Source organism: Panthera leo, chromosome C1 (genome assembly GCF_018350215.1).
Source record: "Panthera leo isolate Ple1 chromosome C1, P.leo_Ple1_pat1.1, whole genome shotgun sequence".
NCBI classification, from domain to species: domain Eukaryota; kingdom Metazoa; phylum Chordata; class Mammalia; order Carnivora; family Felidae; genus Panthera; species Panthera leo.
Genome location: NC_056686.1, coordinates 217318850 through 217336832, shown reverse-complemented (window position 1 = coordinate 217336832; position 17983 = coordinate 217318850). Strand labels below are relative to the sequence as shown.

General features: G+C 48.8%; 1 protein-coding gene across 23 annotated transcripts in view; it reads right to left on the bottom strand.

The window, feature by feature from the left end:
• LRRFIP1 (LRR binding FLII interacting protein 1) overlaps positions 1-17983 on the bottom strand; it is a 140212-nt gene that overhangs the window by 7530 nt on the left and 114699 nt on the right. For 13 of the 23 annotated variants that reach the window (XM_042950677.1, XM_042950681.1, XM_042950679.1 and 10 more), the window contains 7 exons: positions 17499-17570; positions 15597-15767; positions 12964-13056; positions 11717-11809; positions 10757-10849; positions 9052-9193; positions 3625-6624 (listed from right to left, as the gene is read on the bottom strand). In XM_042950677.1, coding sequence (XP_042806611.1) covers positions 4928-6624; positions 9052-9193; positions 10757-10849; positions 11717-11809; positions 12964-13056; positions 15597-15767; positions 17499-17570 — 2361 coding nt within the window. In that variant the 3' untranslated portion in view covers positions 3625-4927. Of the gene's footprint in view, positions 1-3624; positions 6625-9051; positions 9194-10756; positions 10850-11716; positions 11810-12963; positions 13057-15596; positions 15768-17498; positions 17571-17983 lie in introns of those variants that run through there. The other 10 variants (XM_042950691.1, XM_042950692.1, XM_042950699.1 and 7 more) reach the window with 8 other exon arrangements.

Sequence of the window (17983 nt, the reverse complement as noted above, 5' to 3'; positions counted from 1 at the left end):
GCACCCTCGGCCCAGAACAGCTAAGAACTGTCCTCAGGGCCACACCCCTCACCGCGGCCTCCTCTGTTGTTCCAGATCTAAACCGGGACCTCGGTGTCGGAGCCCGACTCCCGGTCCCAGACTCTTACTCCCGAGGGGACACTGCTCTCACACTGCGCAGCTCTGACTCACCACGTGAAAAGGAAATAATCTGTATAAAATGCAATTTGTTTGCATCTAAAAAAAAAAATCACCTATCTCACATGGTTCCCCAAGTTACACGCTTTCTCTAAGTTGTTTTTCCAAACACCCCAAGTTGTTATTTTCAATTACAAAAGAACTAAAACCAGAAATGTCAACCATCAATTTATGATCTTCTGGATTCCATTTTAACGTGCATAATCAAATTGCTTCTGATATCTTATGCTTTCTCTTCCGCAAGCCCACCCAATGCTGAAATGAAATACAAACTCAGCTCTTCGTTCAATATTACTTTTTATCTTATAGTCTATATACAAAAACCGTAGGCATCGTAAGAGGCACTGAATATACTTGAAAATGATCTTAAAGCTCACCTACGTATTGTGCGCTTTTATTACGATATTTCTTTCTATTAGAAGACTCCAAATATCCTGGGTAGCAAGTACAAAACCAAGGTTAAGATGTAACAATAGCACCAGCCAACAAAAAATAAGGGTAACGTGACCTTCACTCTTATGGCGAGAATTTGGAAACAGAGAAGTAAACTTTCAAGGAAGAAAAGTTTGGAAGCAGAATTGGAGAGGAAGTTTAAAAACTAAATTGTTCGAAGAGAACGGAAGAGAGAAAGGAGCAAATTAATTTGGCATGAAGAAGACGAAACAGCTTTTTGCCGTTCTACAGGGTTTTTTTGCAGGTTTAAAAACCAAGCCTGGTTTGTTGATTGCACGGTGGGGCATCGTCGGTATGCTTACCGGAATCCTTAACCAGAGTACCGCACACCCACCTTTACCCTGTATTTACCAAGTGTCACCGCTCATCGTTGGCCCATAATACTCAGTTACAAATAGACGTAAACCATTCATTTCAAGACCACAATTGCAGCTTTTAGAAACCAGGCATCAAAGAAAACGAAGTCACGGTGTTTCAACTTCAGACTTTTCTCTTAAACGGAGAAGTCAAGATGAGTTGGCTATTAAAAGGTCTCAATTTTTTTAAAAAGCCGGGTTTTTCTGTATTAAACTCCAATAAACTTTCCGGTACACAAGTTAAGAGACCCGTGAAATGAGAAACACTCAGAGTGGCAAGGTCTCGGGACAGGGGGCGGCCAGTGCAGAGCGCTCCCGAAGTCTCTGAACCCCTGTTCTCCTTGGTCATTCTTCTGGCCTGCACATCATCACCCCATCTGTCCAGGTACAGCCTTGTCAACCACCGGCAGCCACCACTGTCCCCGAGCCCTCCTCCTCTGTGCTGCTTTGCCTGGATCTGGCCCACGACTCAAGAGAGCGGGCTCCGATTCCATTTTCAGAGAGCAAACGAAGACGGGGTGGCAGGGGGGATAATAATACACGACCGGGAGCATAATTTCCCTTGTGGGGATTAATTTCAGCCGTTGTGGGCCTCAGGCCTCCTCTCCCCACAGCAGAGGACAAGCCACCTCCCCTCTGCATTTGCAAAGAGAGTGAGCAGGAGGCTGAGGTCTCTCAAGAATCCACTCCTGCCTCGCACTGACTTAGTTGGGACTATAACCCACGTGGACAGTTTTCATCGTCCCTGGGGCCAGCCTCCCCCTGGCCCCTCCAAGAGAGCCTCTCCTTCTGGCAAAAGGCAGAACAGGGAAAGGTCTTTCCCTGTGTTTACAGGCCTGAGAGGTCTGTACAGAGGGGAACTGTGTACATCAGCACCACTGAGGTCATTCACATCTTGAAAAAAATGTAAGCCTTGCTGTAAAAGGCACAGTGGATAGAATGAAAAGGAAAGAGTGAGTGAAAGCCTTGCTCCTGAAAGACACAGTTTTCACTATATACAATCATCACACTGAATAAGCATATAGTCTAACATAACACAGGCGCAAACACCCCTTCCTCTCCTTCCGGAGCCTGGACATTTGGAACGAATCTCACTGAGGTGTTCCTTGTTTCGATGGCGTGCTGTACAAGGTGGTCTCCTAGGAGAGGAGTCTATCTGTGTCAACTCCCAGAACCAACACTCCAGGGTCCTCGTGACCGTGGAAACGTAAATGTTCAGGTTTTCTGCTCACCAAAACTCGGGGCAATACATCTCATTCCTAAAAACTCTTGAAAAAAAATTTATTGATTCTCAGCCTCTATCGTAATAGCCCATAATTCAAAATTCTGTTACCTTTCCCTGTTTTCTGTATATACTCATAATTACACTTAATTATGCTTTTGAAGGAAGAGTTCCATTTTATATACAGTGGTATGTTCTGGTTTGGGGCTGGTAAATATTCTCGTTTTTTGATTTAAGGTATCAGTGATCAGTGCTTTCCTCTGTTCTGGATCATACTGAAATCTCAGGGGCCGGGTTGCTCTGGGGATGGGGCTGACAGGTAGACTTTCCATTCTTTTCTGAGTCAATCTTTTGACTCGGAATCTTTCCAAATTGCCTCATATGCCTCTGTGCATTCCTGACCTGAATATACCTACGGTAACGATTTCTTGGTAATTTTAAGGGCCTTCCTGTGGACACCAATCGCTGTGCCACAATGTCATTTCCCCCTTGGAGCAGGGTCACTGATGTTCACACTGAAGGCTCTTAGATTATCAAGAAATGGGTTGGCTGTTCAGAATCCCTTTCTTCTTTCTTTGCTCACTTGCTGATTCTCAGCTGTCCCCGTCCACTAGGAGCTGGGTCGTATCTGCCTGTCTACGGGCACAGTGCCTTCCGGATATGAAGTGATCAAAAAGTCCATTACTTAAATGAGTGAGTGGATGATCGAGACCCCTGGACAGCTGGCCTGAGGGGTATGAAGCATGCCACAGTGCCCTTACATACGCTGTTGAGTAACAGAGGCAAGAAAGCCCTTAAAATGGTTGGATGATCTCACCATTTAGTGAGTTTGGTTGTCGAATCACCTCCCCAGGGGCCTTTGGAAGTAGGAATGAGAACTGCTCGCAAACGTGCATTCCAGGGTGGATGCGGCTTTGCTGAAGTTACAGGCAGCTGCCGACCCCCTTTCAAGTTCTTTGCAGCCCTTGGACTTGAGTCTCTGGCAAGCCTTGTATTTGTCCACGTAGCTGGCACACGTGGAGAGGGCTTATCAGTCCCCGACTTCAGGATACTTACACGGGAAGAGTCAATGTTTATTTCCACCATATTCTTCAAAACATTCTAAGTGTTGGGATGGGTCAACACAGTAACAGAATGGAGAGCTTTCTTAACAGAATGGGGTTCCTCACCAGACTCACAGATCACAGGGGAGTCTATGAGGGAAGATCTTCTCAATTCTCCCCAGGAAGGTCCAACACTGGCCCTGGCCTAGGGGCCCAGAGAGAAGTTGATTCATTACTGACAAAGAGCATCAAGCATGAGTCCTTCACCCAAGGCCGACTGGGAATCAGCAGTCCAGAAGTAGGTACTACTTTTAAGACCATATTTAGGCAGTCAGAATTCAAGTAGGCCAAAGACTGGAGTCACAGGCTTGTCAAATTATAAAATGTTGGGTTTTTTTTTTTTTATTTCAGTTACATAATAACACACTTGCCTCAAATTTTATTGAGGTTCTGGTCTTTTTTTTGCATTCAATTATATCTTGTAACAGTGACATGAATTCATATAATCTCACAAAGTGTCAACAGCATTCATCATGTACAGTCCTTTGTAATTTTAACATTTCACAATATTTTTTATTTAACTTTACAATTACTTTTTAAAAGGCTTCCTTGTATAGAAAAGATAGATTTCCTTCAAGAAGATCAAATCAAGAATTTTCCAATAAGAATATACTGAGAAACAGCAAAGGAAAATATTTCTACCAAAACACCAAAAGTGATTCTCTATTTAAAATATCCTGTTACAGTCCAATGAGCAGTTTGCACAAAAATGGTCCCGTTTTGGATTGAGTAACACTTAGACAAATAGAAAGAGAAGTAATTTTAAGGTTAAGAAAACCTAAACAATTTTAGAAATGGTCCCCCCCCCCCAATACCGCATTAGGAAATACAATTTCAATGTACGTCTCTTCCAGAAACAAATTAAAAAAAAATATTTGTATAAAATGGCTTTGGTACATGATCAGCACAGAGTGAGGTCAAAATCTATAAAACAAATTCAGGTATCATTAACAATGAGATCAAAAGGTTATTGGTTTGAGATAAAATATTTGAACGCGGTAAAGGGAAGGGAGATCTCCCAGTGCTTTCTTATCCCTAACATGATGCATTACTGTCCTAAGGTGCAAATCTTATCACTCCGTGACCTATACGCTATTTGGCCGTTTATTTCCTTTTAAAATAAAATACCTCATAGGTTATAACGTACACATCAAAATCAAGTATGAAAGCACACGTTTGAATGCGACAAATCAATTTAAATATCACTGTACTTACAATATGGAAGTCTCCGAATGCCATTTGGTCAACTGTATGCCGACAGATTTGGTCAAGAGTATCAGCCTAAGGCAAGTGCTAAATAGCTTTAGGTGGAATTTAAGCAGAAATACGAAGTGTTAGGAGAGACACTACTGGAGTGCTCTCAGTTGGAACGCATACTGATTACAAGCGTGTCTTTCTTTCTAACCGGGGTGACAGGCTTAGCGAGGAAGTATCCATCCCCAAGTAACAGTCTATAACTCAACGTGGTAGACAGCTCGGTGGTTGACTGTCACGTGGTGCGTCTGAATCAACGGGGGCCGTTTCAGGAGCCTCGCCGGTGTTAAGAGCAGATGAGCCTCTGACAGCTGGACCTACTGTGCAGTCCTTGGCCCCTCTACAGCCAGCCTCCACTCCACTTACGACAGGGTGCAGTCCTCTTTGCTTCTGCCCTTCTCGCTTCCGCCTCTCGGCTGGTCTTTGCTTTCTGAATCGGAGGCTCCCAGCTCTCCTGCGGGTGCTAGGTCATCCTCATCCTCTACAACCTTCCGGACTGCCTGACTGGCACATTCCGTCATCTCCTGCGGCTCTGTGCTTCCTGTGTGAGACGCGCCGTCGATGTCCTCGAGGGGGCTTTCATTCTCCAGCAGGGTGCCGCCGGAAGCTTCTGCGCTCCCTGGTTCTGGAATGCTGTGGGTGGCGCCATCTTGTTCGGCGCCATCTTTTAGAACGGCTTCATCTGGCTCCTTCATCGCGCCTGATGACCGGGCCGCGTCACCTCCCGACCCCCGTGTGTCGCCATCGGCTGCTTCTTTCCCCGCTTTAGTGTTTACGCCCTCATCTTCTTGGTTAAGTTTTTCATCCGACTCAATTTTAGGATTTTCTGGACCATCAACATTTTCACTGCTTCCTGCTACACTTTCCTTTTCTGGGCTTTCAGTGACCTCACCTTGTGCTTCTACAACTGGTTTTTCGTCAGTAAATTTTACCTGCTCTTCTTCCTTAACTTCACTTAAATCTGGGTTCTGGAATGTTAACTCTTTCTTAACATCTTTCAGGGTCTCTATAGGCGCCAGTGGTTTTTTCTTCTTGTTTTTCTTCTTCTTGTTCTTCGTCTTCTTCTGGGATGAATCCAATGCCTCTCCCTGTTGGTCATTCTTTTCTTCGTCGGGCTCTTTCGGATCTGGGGGCTCGCTTTCTGTGCCTGCCACACCTAGATCCGTTGCTCCCCGAGGACTGCTTTCGGCTGCTGGACAACAAGGGACGTTCCGCACTTCCGTCTGGATTGGTTTCTCATCCCTCGGCCCCCTTTCCTGGTCCTCCTTTTCATCACTCTCCTCACCTACCGCTGTGCTCTGAACTGGGAGCTCCCTGGGCTCAGCAACTTCCTGCGTGGCGGGCTCTTTCTCTAGGTCATGCCCTGAGCTCGGGTCCAACTCGGTGGGGACATCTACCGCATACTTTTCATCATCACTCACGGTGTCACTGTTATACCTCGGAGGTCTGGAGGCTACTGTGCCCACCTGCTCCCCAAGCCCCCTTGGCCCTGCCTCCACCACACCCTCTGTGGGGCTCCCGCCTCGCTCCCTCGTGTCTACACTGCCCAGCTCTCCAATTTCAGGTGTTTGTGGAGATGCAGATTCTTGACATGGCTCTGTGCTACCCTCTCCCAAGATTTTCAAATCTTCCTGTGTTTCTGCAGATTCTCTACTTGGGTTGTTGATATCCAAGGCATTGTAACTGTCCTGCTCAGCCACAGGACCTGGGATTTCACCGTCTAATTCACCCAAGCAGTCGGACCGCTCAAGGGAAGCCCCAGTCCTGTCGTCCGGTGTGGACTCAACCTGCTCCGTGTTTTCAAGAAAGGAAGCATTCTCTAGACTCTGGTTTGGAACGCGTTCCTCATCGGGACCATCTGCTAAGACTCCCAGCGAGGGGGCCCTGTCTTCAGAGGCTTTCTGGTCCTCGGCATTTCCACCAGCATGGAACACCTCTGTGTCTGCACGCTCCCGTGCTGGGTCCTCTGTGTGCTGTTCTTGCTCAGTATTCTGCAACATTCCTTTTTCCCCCACATTCTCCACAATTTCGCTTTTCACCTCCACTTCACTGGCTCTTCCTAAAAGACCATTGAGAAAATTGAAGGGACCCCGTGAGGTGGCGACCGCTTAACACATATTACAGCGTAAACACATGTTCTCTCTCCCACCCGACCCCGTTCCTAAGGAGAGAGACTCGCCAGAGAATCACACGAAACAGAAGCCCTCGCCAGTTCCGTGCGGCAAAGCAGCCATTGCGTCAGCCAACATCTGATCAGCGAGGGCCACTGCCGCCATCTTCAAGGCAAGAGTGGCGGCTGGTGCCATCTCGTGCGAACTGGTTTTCAAAGGGTGCCGTTAAGGTTTAACAAATAGAGCTCTGGATCGGGCAGCCGAACAATCCAAAATGAGGCGTTTAAGAACGACCTCCAGTCCCCGTTCCCTCTTCTCATTTCCAAACACGCGTCTGGGCTACTCCTACTTCCTCAGCTGTCCACCTGCACTGCCCATCACGTGGCTCTAAAACCCCCTTCAAGTCATCTGAAACCTGCAATTCACCTGAAGAAATTCAACCTTTGGTCAGTCCTAAGGGAGATGCTTCTGAAATAGCTCACATGAGGTAAAAGGAAATCAACCCCCCACCATCTAATTACTGTGTTTCTGAGAAAGCAGCCTGTGCCTGACACACCCCTGCTTCCTTCCCTAACGGACTCGGAGGGCGGGGGGTTTCAGCAGAGGCCAACACTCAAGGGCAAGATGACCACTTAATTAACGATCAGTTATTCACCAACTAAAGAATTACTAACTAAAAAAACCACGTCACTACTCTGGAATGAACGCTTACAGCTTAGATTCCCCAAACAAACACACCCCCGGCGTATTAGGTGCCATGTTGCTATGAAGTGAAAGCCTGATAATTTTCTACCACTGTGGTCTCCACCGTGGGTCCACTCAGCCCAGACAAAATGGGAACATTAGTAGGACTTCTGGTAGTTTTCCTTCACCCTTTAAAGATGTCTATCAGGGCACAGGTTTTATGACACACACTTGGCATTGATAAAATAGTGTGTGTACATGTATATATGCATACTTGTGGATACATATGTAGATATGCAGATTAAAAATATACATATTGGGAAGGTCCCGTAAGTCTTTACTGATGGGGATTTGCGGTCAAAAAACATTTGGAGCTCACTGATAAAAGGGATATGTCTGGTTCTTTAAGGGTTGGTTTCCTAAATGGTGAACGAAGATTTATAAAATGTATATTTGAACGAGAGCAGCACGATCAAATTCCCAGCTGCTCACAGAGCTAATATAAAGGTATGATGGAAATCAACCCATTTTTGTCCTTTCAGCAACTTACACACAGGGCGCCGTATGCGTGTAGCATACACGCATTATGTTGTAAAGGTAACAGAGTATCTCCCTAGGAAGCGAGTCTTGAGAAGCACGGGCCTACAGGTATCTACACTTCCATGAATAAGGCAGTACGATGAAAGCTTCCAAGTGGAACTCAAAGTCATGGGCCCTGGCTGTACTGCGGCCTCGCTGTAAAAAGCAGGGGCACAGCTGGTCCTAAGTGACAAGGAGGCCATATCTGCTGGCCGGATTCCGACGGCTGCACACCAGATTCCGAAAGCTTATCCAAAAGCCAAATATTACGACAAACCTCAACGGGTGAATCTTTGCAGGTGTTTGCAAACTGCAGCAAATATTCTTACTGTCTGTTGGGTTTCCCAATTTACATTCTTGCAGAAAACAAAATGTGACCTACAGAGGGACAGCACCTCTGACAACGGGGAAGGCATAGTCAGACTCCTGTCGGTAAAGGTCCAACTCCCACTCTGACCCTCCAGCCTGGGGCTGCCTGTCTGTCTTGTCCCTCCCACCCCCTCTACCAGCCTGGGGCTGCCTGTCCGCCTCGTTCCCCCCCGCTTTGCCCCTCACCTAGGGCACCTGAGTGGTAGCTTGAGAATGGCAACCAGGCTGTGTGTCACAAGCCCCAAGCCGCCGTCCGCGGGCACCTCATGGCCTCAAAACACCGAATGGATGGTGGGTAGAATGTGCGGTTCTTGTAAACAGCGTTAACTAACTCACTCACTCGCTCTACAGCCTTGGCTGTTCTGACCTTTCAAGAAATCTGCAACGGAGTAAGTTAAAAGCCGTACTTGGCACATATCTGAGGAGAGGCAAACAGTACTGCCCAAACGGTCCCTTAAGTTCAAGACGATCTTCCTTGTGTTTCACAGTTTCGCTTGGTGGCTTTGAGAAGCAAGAGAAATGTATTCTTCAGCCATCGGTGGTGAGCACAGAGATGCGTGCCAGAAAACACACGTGGGTGATCGCACCGCTCGGCAAGGAAACTCCCATGAAGTGACAGAACGCATGGCATGCTGGGTGATGGTTAATTGATCAGTGATGATTACACCAATTCTAATAATGCATGGAAGGTGCACCGATGCTGACCGGAAGATACAAGAACGCAAAGGAGAATCGGCACTTACCTAGCGTCCCGTCCCCCATCGTCTTGAGAGCATTTAACTCTTCTTTTGTTATCTTGGTAGGACCTCGGTGTCCAACGTTATTTAGGGTGTCGGAAGTCTCTCCATTGGTAGTGATCTCTGAATTGAGGACTATTCCGTGTTTCTGGGGACAAAAACAGACTCGTAATACTCGCTGACTGATATTAGGTTAAAACTCTGTTTTGTTAATAATAATTAAAAAGAAACTGTTTTTTCCACGAAGTCCAGAAACTTCCACAGAGTCAGAGAAGCAGCAGACACCACGCTCAGAAGCATTCTATCAACACACACAAATCTGGGACATCTTCCTCCAAGGGCCGCCTCTTTGTTACAGGCACCCATCAATCCCATGCTTTAATGTGCTGGTGACCAGACACTTTTAACAGGCATCCCTTGTAACTGGGCCCGCAGGCTGCCACGAAGAAGGGCATCAAGCAAATCACCGTCAAGTGACCTCACTTTTAAAACCCTGGGTGCATTCTTTAAAAAGAGAGACAGAGATAAAGAAAGAGGTTATGTGCGTCTTCTGAAAGGAATAAGTACAATTCGTGCTAAAGGAGGAATTAAGAAGCGGCTGGAACATCGGCTATACTCAAAGGAAATATCGTCCACGTTCACCACACAGCCAAACACCCTAAAACCAGTTAACGCTCGGCAGCCCCAGGCTGCGCACTTCACCAGGGATCTCAGACTCACTCACCACTGCTGCTGCCCACGGCTGTCTCCCTGAGCTTAGAGGCAGCCCCCGTGCCAGGCTCACAGCCCTGGGAGGAGCAGTGATAGGAACCTGTTCCCCCTAGTTGACCGCTGTGGCCTTGACCCCTGAATATAAGCAGCTGACACTGACGTGTTTCCACCGCCGATGTAGGAACTGGCCATGGCCATACCCTCTCCCAACACTGTCTCCTAAAATGCTAACAGCCCACCTGGACCCGTTTTTCTTAACTCAGTGTCCAGCCGGCAGCTGAAGACCCCTTCACTTGGCCCAAACAGGACGTGGGACTTTCCTCAAACCACTGGGTCTCCAAGTCTAGTTAGTGTGGGCCTCACCTGCACCACTGTTCAGCTGGAGAAGTCCTTAAACTTGAATCTTCAATAAAAAGAAACACATACGTTCTCTAACTTTGAGTAATCTCCTGGAGAATTTATTAATGAATGTGAGACAAAGACCCAAAAAATTCCTGGAAATCAGAGTTGCTTTCGGGATCAGATATGCTTGTAAACAGACCCGAGGGAACCTGTGCTCATTGGATGTGTCTCTTCAGTGTCAGTGAACCTAAGATTTGTAATTACCAGGATTAAAATCTGGGGCGCCTGGGTGGCTCAGTCAGTGAAGCGCCAGACTCTGGCTCAGGTCATGATCTCCAGGTTCACGGGTTCGAGCCCCACGTCGGGGCTCTGTGCTGACAGCTTGGAGCCTGGAGGCTGCTTTGGGTTCTGTGTCTCCCTCTCTCTCCGCCCCTCCCTCACCAGCACTCTGCCCCTCCCTCTCTGTCTCTCTCTCTGTCTCTGTCTCTCGCAAAAATAAACATTAAAAAAAAAAAACCAAGAACAAACAAACAAACACAACCAAAACCAATGACACAAAATTAACTAACACCAGTTCGCACACGCAGTCATTGTTGAGAACCCCGGAATCCGCTGTCACGGGGGTTTTTTCGTTTTCAACTCTACTTTGGCTTCATACCTTCAATTCCTCTTTCAGCATGACTACTTCTTCTCTAAGATCATCTCGGTCACTCCTTATGGAATCAAAGAACTCTTTCTGCCTCTCTAAAGCCTGAGTGTGAGCAGAGCAGAGAGAGAGAGAGAGAAGATTCGCACAGGTGAGCAGGTGACTGAAGCGGGAATAAGGAGGCTTCTGCCGCATAAAACACCAACGGGGTTAAGGCGTTGTGTAGGATACGCTTAAAGACACAGACAAAACGCCAAGAATAAGCTCCTCAGGGATTTACGCCAGCCGAGAAATGGCGCCTCACGCTCCCTTTAAAGGCATTGACGTTTGGAGCCTCCTGTATCCTATTGTCCCCGATGCACACCACGTGGTCCTGGAGCACGCACTCCACGTCCTGAGCGAGCGTGGAGGGCGCCAGGTTCTGGAAGACGGCTGTCATCAGGAAGCACGGCGGTTACCCTAAGCGGGTTCCTTCCTACTCATCACGCCTAAAGGCAGGTGGGCTGCTTTTGTCATTAACGGAGGGGGGCGGCTGAGGCCTCCAGGGGCACATTTCAAGGTGGGGATAGGTGGGCACAGCGCCCTCCGCCTGGCGATTCCTCAAATGCCTTTCAGAAAAGCCCGGGAAACGCCAGACAGAGACTGACTCCAGGAGGCCGGAGCCTTCGCACGTCCAACTGCCCCAGCGTGCCTTCCTCGCTCCTTACATCTCAGCGTGCTGCCCGCCTGCTCCGTGCAGGCAGAGAGCCCGGTGAGCGTCCACGACGTGCCCACCCCCCGTCCCGGAAGTCAGCTTCAGGTTCAGAGTTAACGGCAGCTTGAGTAAGCCAGTGCGTTCTCTGTATTACTACCTGGTGTCGCCTGGGGCCACATGCACGCTCATGCAAGTGTTTCTACAAACCAAAGACCCAAAGCACTGTATCTGCTAGCGGACTGCCCGTGTGAACAGTTGCACAGACGTGGGAGTCCTACCCCTATCTTCTTGTCTTTCCACTCTATTGTCTCCTGAAGGTCAGAAATGTCCCTGATATAACTCGCCTGCTTCTGCTGTAGCTGTCGGATTTCCTGAAGGATAGGAACAGATAGAAAGAAAGCAGATAAAGGGTTAAGCGAGAAGACAAAGGGTGGGCTGGAGAGCTCTGACCCCCAGGGAGCCCCAGGGAGCCGGCAGGTATCAGCCCTGATTCGACCCCTGTCTCTCTGCACGCAGGAGCCTTTTCCTCTGCCTCGCCTCGTCCCCAGCTGCCAGAGCGCAGACGGAAATCCTGCCTGGGGGAAATTCTGAGAGGCACTAAAGTTCTGATCAGGTTAAAAAATTAGAACCAAGCCTGTATCGGTTTCCTGTTGCGAATGTAACACGTTACCGCAAATTCAGCAGCTTAAAAACAACACGGGTTTATTCTCTTCGAGTTCTGGAACTCGGGGGTCCACAATGAGTCTTACGCCCTGGAGTTACGGTGAGGGCAGGTCTGGACTCTCTTCGGGGCTCTAGGAGAGAAGCTGTTCCCTCCCCTTCTTTTCAGCTTCCAGAGGCCGCCATGTTCCTTGGCTCACGGCCCTTCCTCCCTAGGCACCAGCCTCTGCTCCCTCCCCGCTGCTGCCTTTGACTCTCCTGCCTCCCTGTGATAACACCGGGCCCCCAGATAATTTAGGGTCAATTCTCCATCACAAGGCCCTTAACTTAATCACACCTGCAATGTCCCTTGGGCTGGGTAAGGTGTCACATCCACAGGTCCCAGGAATCAGGACGTGGACCGTGGACCTCGTAGGGGGCCATCATTCTGTCTGTCACACCTCCCCAAACAAACGCAAAGCCACCAAAGGTGAAAACCTTCGGGGCGCCTGGGTGGCTCTGTCGGTTAAGCGTCCCGCTCAGGTCATGTACGATCTCACAGCTCGTGAAACTGAGCCCCGCAGCGTCGGGCTCTGTGCTGAGTGCGGAGCCTGCCTGGGAGTCTCTGTCTCTGCCCCTTGCCTGCTCACGCATACACATGCGCTCTCCCTCTCTCAAAATAAGTGAACGTTAAACAAACACACAAACAAACAAACAGAAAGGAATGAAAATCTTCACCAGCAAAAGGGACTGTTCTCCTTAGGCGAGGCATGATGAAGAATTAGCCTGAGCTCTCGATTTTCGAGAAAACAGCTCACTTTCATAACGCACCCACAACGCCCTCCGAAGCCACAAAGGGAAGAGAAAACCGGGAAGGGCTGCCCACCTCCAGCATGTCTTCTCGTTGCTTCAGGGCCTCCTTAACTTCCGCAAACTGGAACTGCAGGACGCTGTGCGCGTGCTTCTCCCTCTCGAACTCCTACGAGGGAGGAAAAGACCGACCAGGGAGGAAAAGACGGACCGTGCACGTGGTGGCACGAACGCACCTTCTTCCTAGTCTGCGCTGCCACGACTTAACTGGCCTTGGAGCAGACTACCTGTTACCGTGCCCGCCGTCACAGCTTTCAAGGCCTTTTAGCGACGTGAGCCCACTTCTCTGCACTTTCCGGTTGACCGTGAGCTCTGCCCGAGGACCCGGTGCATCTGACAGGTGCCCCCTGACACTTCGCGGGCCGGCAGGGCCCAGGAGGGGCCCCTTCCCCGGGGGGCTGCCGCAGCCCAGGCTGTCCGTGCGGGGGGGTGGCTGTGCCACGGACATCGGAGGGAACTCTCCCCGATTTTGAAATTCAACAAGGAACACTGGGGACCAAAAGGGGTGTAGACATGGTCTACTTTGGCAAGCGTATCTAACTAAGTGGATGGCCAACTCTGTACTCCGGGGCCCCCACCCCAGGGACAAAACAGGAAAAGGTGGGGAGCACAAAGATCGCCTGGTCCGACCCCGCCCTCACCCCAGGGACCCGGCAGCACGCTCCTCTGAGGTCCCCGAGAAGCTTAGACGCTGCACAGTTCCTGAGGACAGTCTGGTATCCAACTGACGGCTGACAGCTTAGGGGACAGCAGGGTCCATCTCCTAGGTCGGTGAGGGGTTATTCCGGAAGGCACATGACCTCCACTTCTCACCCTGGCATCACTGCTCGCCCACTTTCTGAAGTCCGAGGGTCCCCGTACCCTCCTGGCTGTGACAAGGGCCTGCCTTTTGGGGGCTCTGCTCGGTCCCTGCTCCCCAGCTTGGGACAACATTCCAGATTCATCCAAATTCTCTGGAATTAGATTTGGGGGTTCTTGGTCTACTTCCTGATGCCTAAGTGAGGACATCCTAGGGGTACTTAGAAGGCATTAATGTGTCCTCCCCCACACATGGGGCCCAGAGCGTTCTCTCCGCTCCTATATTCCAACAGGGCAGCGGGTCTCATGGAAAGTTTCTCCTTTGTTTCAGAGTCTCGCTCCCAGAAACTTCATAAATAAAATTCTTCTTTAGCTTCTAAATCAATTCTATAGCAGTCAAAGAAGGAGACCTTTGAGGTGTTAATGGCAGCTTGGTTTTGACCCTTGGGATTTAGGGTACAGAGTCAGTTAAAAAAAAAAAAAGATAGGGACACACACAACATAAATTTTGCTTATCTCAGCAACTCTGAAAAATCAGACAACATCCCAGGGGTTGACAGACCAAATAATTCCTAAAAATCTGAAAAACAAGTATTCCTTACTTTATGTTCCACAAAGAACATCTAATTAGTCTTTTGTCATTAATTTCAACATAGGCTCAGACTTCTTGCTGGTATCATAAATTAACCTAATTTAGCTTAATGAAAGTATTTAATCCTTAAATAGAATAACTGTAACCTTCTCCAATCAGTAGAAAATAAATATCGTTTTCTTAAAAGATTTGATACCTACAATTTCTTGTCAGTGATAAGAGGTAACAAAATAAAAATCCAGAAATGTAGTTTAATAGAAAAACAATTTTTAAAGATTTTATTATTAAGTAATCTCTATACCCAACGTGGGGCTCAAACTCAGGACCCCAAGATCAAGAGTCAACAAACACTCTACCGACTGAGCCAGCCAGGCGCCCCCACAGGAACATCTTAAAGCCTCCATTTATGACCATTCAAACATGCTGGTTTTCGTAGGCATGTTTTTTTCATGGTTATGACTTTATCTTACATGCAAACACACAAATAATCTCCCAGTAAAATTGTCTCTAGTTTACAGACTAAAGTTGTGCATGATACTAATATTAATATTATAATTATAATAATTAATTTTAATATTATTGCAAATCCCTCAGCAAAGAGCATGGCATTCTTATTCTCAGATGTCTGGGCTTCCTGGACAAGTGGAGGACCATCATTAAAAAAAAGATGATCAGGGGCGCCTAGGTGGCTCAGTCGGTTGAGCGTCTGATTTGGGCTCAGGTCATGATCTCGCAGTTCGTGAGTTCGAGCCCCGCGTCAGGCTCTGTGCTGACAGCTCAGAGCCTGGAGCCTGCTTCAGATTCTGTGTCCCCCTCTCTCTCCGCCTCACTCCTGCTTGTGCTCTGTCTCTGTCTTTCAAAAATGAATAAACATAAAAAAATTTTTTTTCAATTAAAAAGAAGAACAAAAAAGAAAAAGATGATCACAGGGGCTGCTGGGTGGCTCAGTCGGTTAAGCGCCCAGCTCTTGATTTTAGCTCCGGTCATGATCTCACGGTTTTTTGAGTTCGAGCCCTGAGTCAGGCTCTGTGTTGACAGTGTGGAGCCTGCTTGGGATTCTCTCTCGCCCTCTGTGTCTGCCCCTGCTCCACTGGTGCATGCATTCTCTCTCAAAATAAATAAATTTTAAAAAGTAAAAATAAATGAAAAAAACTCATACGTACAAACACACATACACATAAACACACACACACACTCCACATACGCGCCATCATCCCAAACGCACACATTCCGCCATTCTCCCTCACGCGGAAGCTCACTTTGTTCTTCTCTTCGTACTGCCGCCTGGACTCAGCCAGCTGTTCTTCGAGCTCCAGCAACATGTCCTTTAATGTGTCAACCTGGTACATGAAGTTCGTCTTTTCATTGTCAAGCTGAGCGTTGGAAACCATAGCCTTTTTGTATTTCTCCTCAACTTCCGCCAGCGAGTCCTGCGGAAACCGTGTCACATTTTTGAAATTATGGTAAGAAAACAAAAGGGAGATTAGTTGAGTGGTCCTTGAAAACAACAACAACAAAACAAACAAAATCCGGCCCTAATCTTAGGGCAGATGAACCAGGAGAAGAAATACAGGATCATTTCAAACGCACAGAAATTCCCCCCTTTTCACTTTGGTCAAATCGGTTATTCGCCACTCAGAACATTAGCTATTAACTCAGAGAGCTGGCTCTCAATTGTGTCTGGGAGGAAGATGGCTTCCACGGCCATCAGCACAAGGGAGACACGCGATGAGGAGGCTCTGAGCGCGGGCAGGCCTCCTGCCTCTGACCTCATCACTCAGGGGCACCTGCTGCGGCGGCTTGGGGCCCTCAACAGGTTTCTGAAGGAATCACTCAAGAAATGTGCCCAGAACCCAGAAAAGAGCCAGTGCGTGATGGCAGAGAGAACAGAACACCCACCGCTAGCTGCCGGCTGCCCCTGCCTGGGCTTGTGAGGCGGGAAAGGATTCGGCAGAATTTTAGGTTTCAACCCACAGGCCAACCAACCAAACAACACAGGCCTCACTGGGTTGGTCCTGGAAGGACAGAGCGCATTCCTTTGAAAGGACAGCTCTGGGGGAAAGAGGCCTGCAAAATCAACGTGGCCCTGCTGTGTCTCACACCCGTGGCGGCCAGGCCACAGAGTAGACCAGTGCTTACATCCCAGAGCACAGATCAGGGCCAGGTGACCCCAGAACGGGAGAGTAAATCCCCGGGGTGTGAACCACCAGAGCTAAAGGGAGCTGGGCGCTGTGCGTTCCGGTGCGACAGGTCCCGTCAGAGGCCTCGCGGAGACCAGTGCTGCCTGCAACGTGCGAACCAGGGCGACGACTTTGGGTGGGACCAGTGGCTCCCGGGCTGGTTCCGTGACTCCCTTTTCACGTGCGCTGAGAGCCCGTCATAATTTCCCCCTCTTTTCAAAGAGAGGTGACAAATATGCCAGTGATTGATGAGTCGTTTTAAAACCAACGTGTCCTCTGTTTGGTGCTCGTAGGATACTAAACTCAGACTCCTTCTGGGGAGCTGAGAAAGAAGGGAGACGTCTGCCATCTACTGCTACATTCACGGAGATCGCAGCCCACACTATCCGCCTCACCCTCAGGGAATGTGGCAAGCATACCTCCTGGTGGGCACAACGCAGTAATTTCACATTCTAAAAGTGGGGTGTATTTACTCAAATCCAAGATGGTGCCCATTCAGACACTGCTTCAACTAGGGAAATTCTACAGCACGCAAATAACTTGGATGTTTCAAAAGCACGGCGGTACGGAACGCCTCATCGGCAGACATCAGATGTTCTGAGAAGCAAAGGGAGGGAGCGCTCTTTGTATGTTAGGGCTGCGGAACGTGAAGGAGACCTAGACACCCTCCTGCAAGCGGACGGCCCACTTCTGTGGGAGGAACTGGGCTTACGCCGGGGGGAACGGAGTGAGTACAAAGCGTGCATCAGGAAGCGTGTTAGTTTTTCTACTGAGGGTTATGGCATTCAGGTCTTGGCTCAAAAGCTGCATTTGGGAGAACGCTCAAAATGCACGTGGTGCGAGCCCACGCCGGCGTCCCTGCCGCTTGGAATTCTGCAGCCCGGAGGCTCCCGGGAAGAGGCATGCAGTCGGAAGGTCTTTGGGATTTCCGAAGGTTAAGCTGGGTTAATACCATAAGCCCACACTTCCACGAACGGGTACCTTCAGCTCTTTCAACCCCTGCATGTATTTGCCTTCTACGTCCTGAATCTGGTCCTTCAACTCATTCAGTTCCTAGGAATTGGCGAAAGAGGCAAATCATATCAAGGGAAAAAGGGGGCACGACCACGAAGAAAGAGCAGCGGTTCTTGGGCGCCTGGGTGGCTCAGTCTTGGTTAAGCGTCCGACTTCCGCTCAGGTCATGATCTCACGAGGTTCACAGGTGCGAGAGCCCCGCGTCGGGCTCTGGGCTGACAGCTCGGAGCCTGGAGCCTGCTTCCGATTCTGTGTCTCCCTCTCTCTCTACCCCTCTCCTGCTCACACTCTCTCTCTCTCTCTTTCTCTCTCTCTCTCTCAAAAAAAATAAACAAAAAAAAATTAAAAAAAAGAGAAGTGGTTCTCTAAATCTTTTCTATTTCTGGGGAGTTTCCTTCATTCAGGGAATCTGAGCAAGCGATTTTCCATTTTTTTTCCTCTTAAGTGCGAAA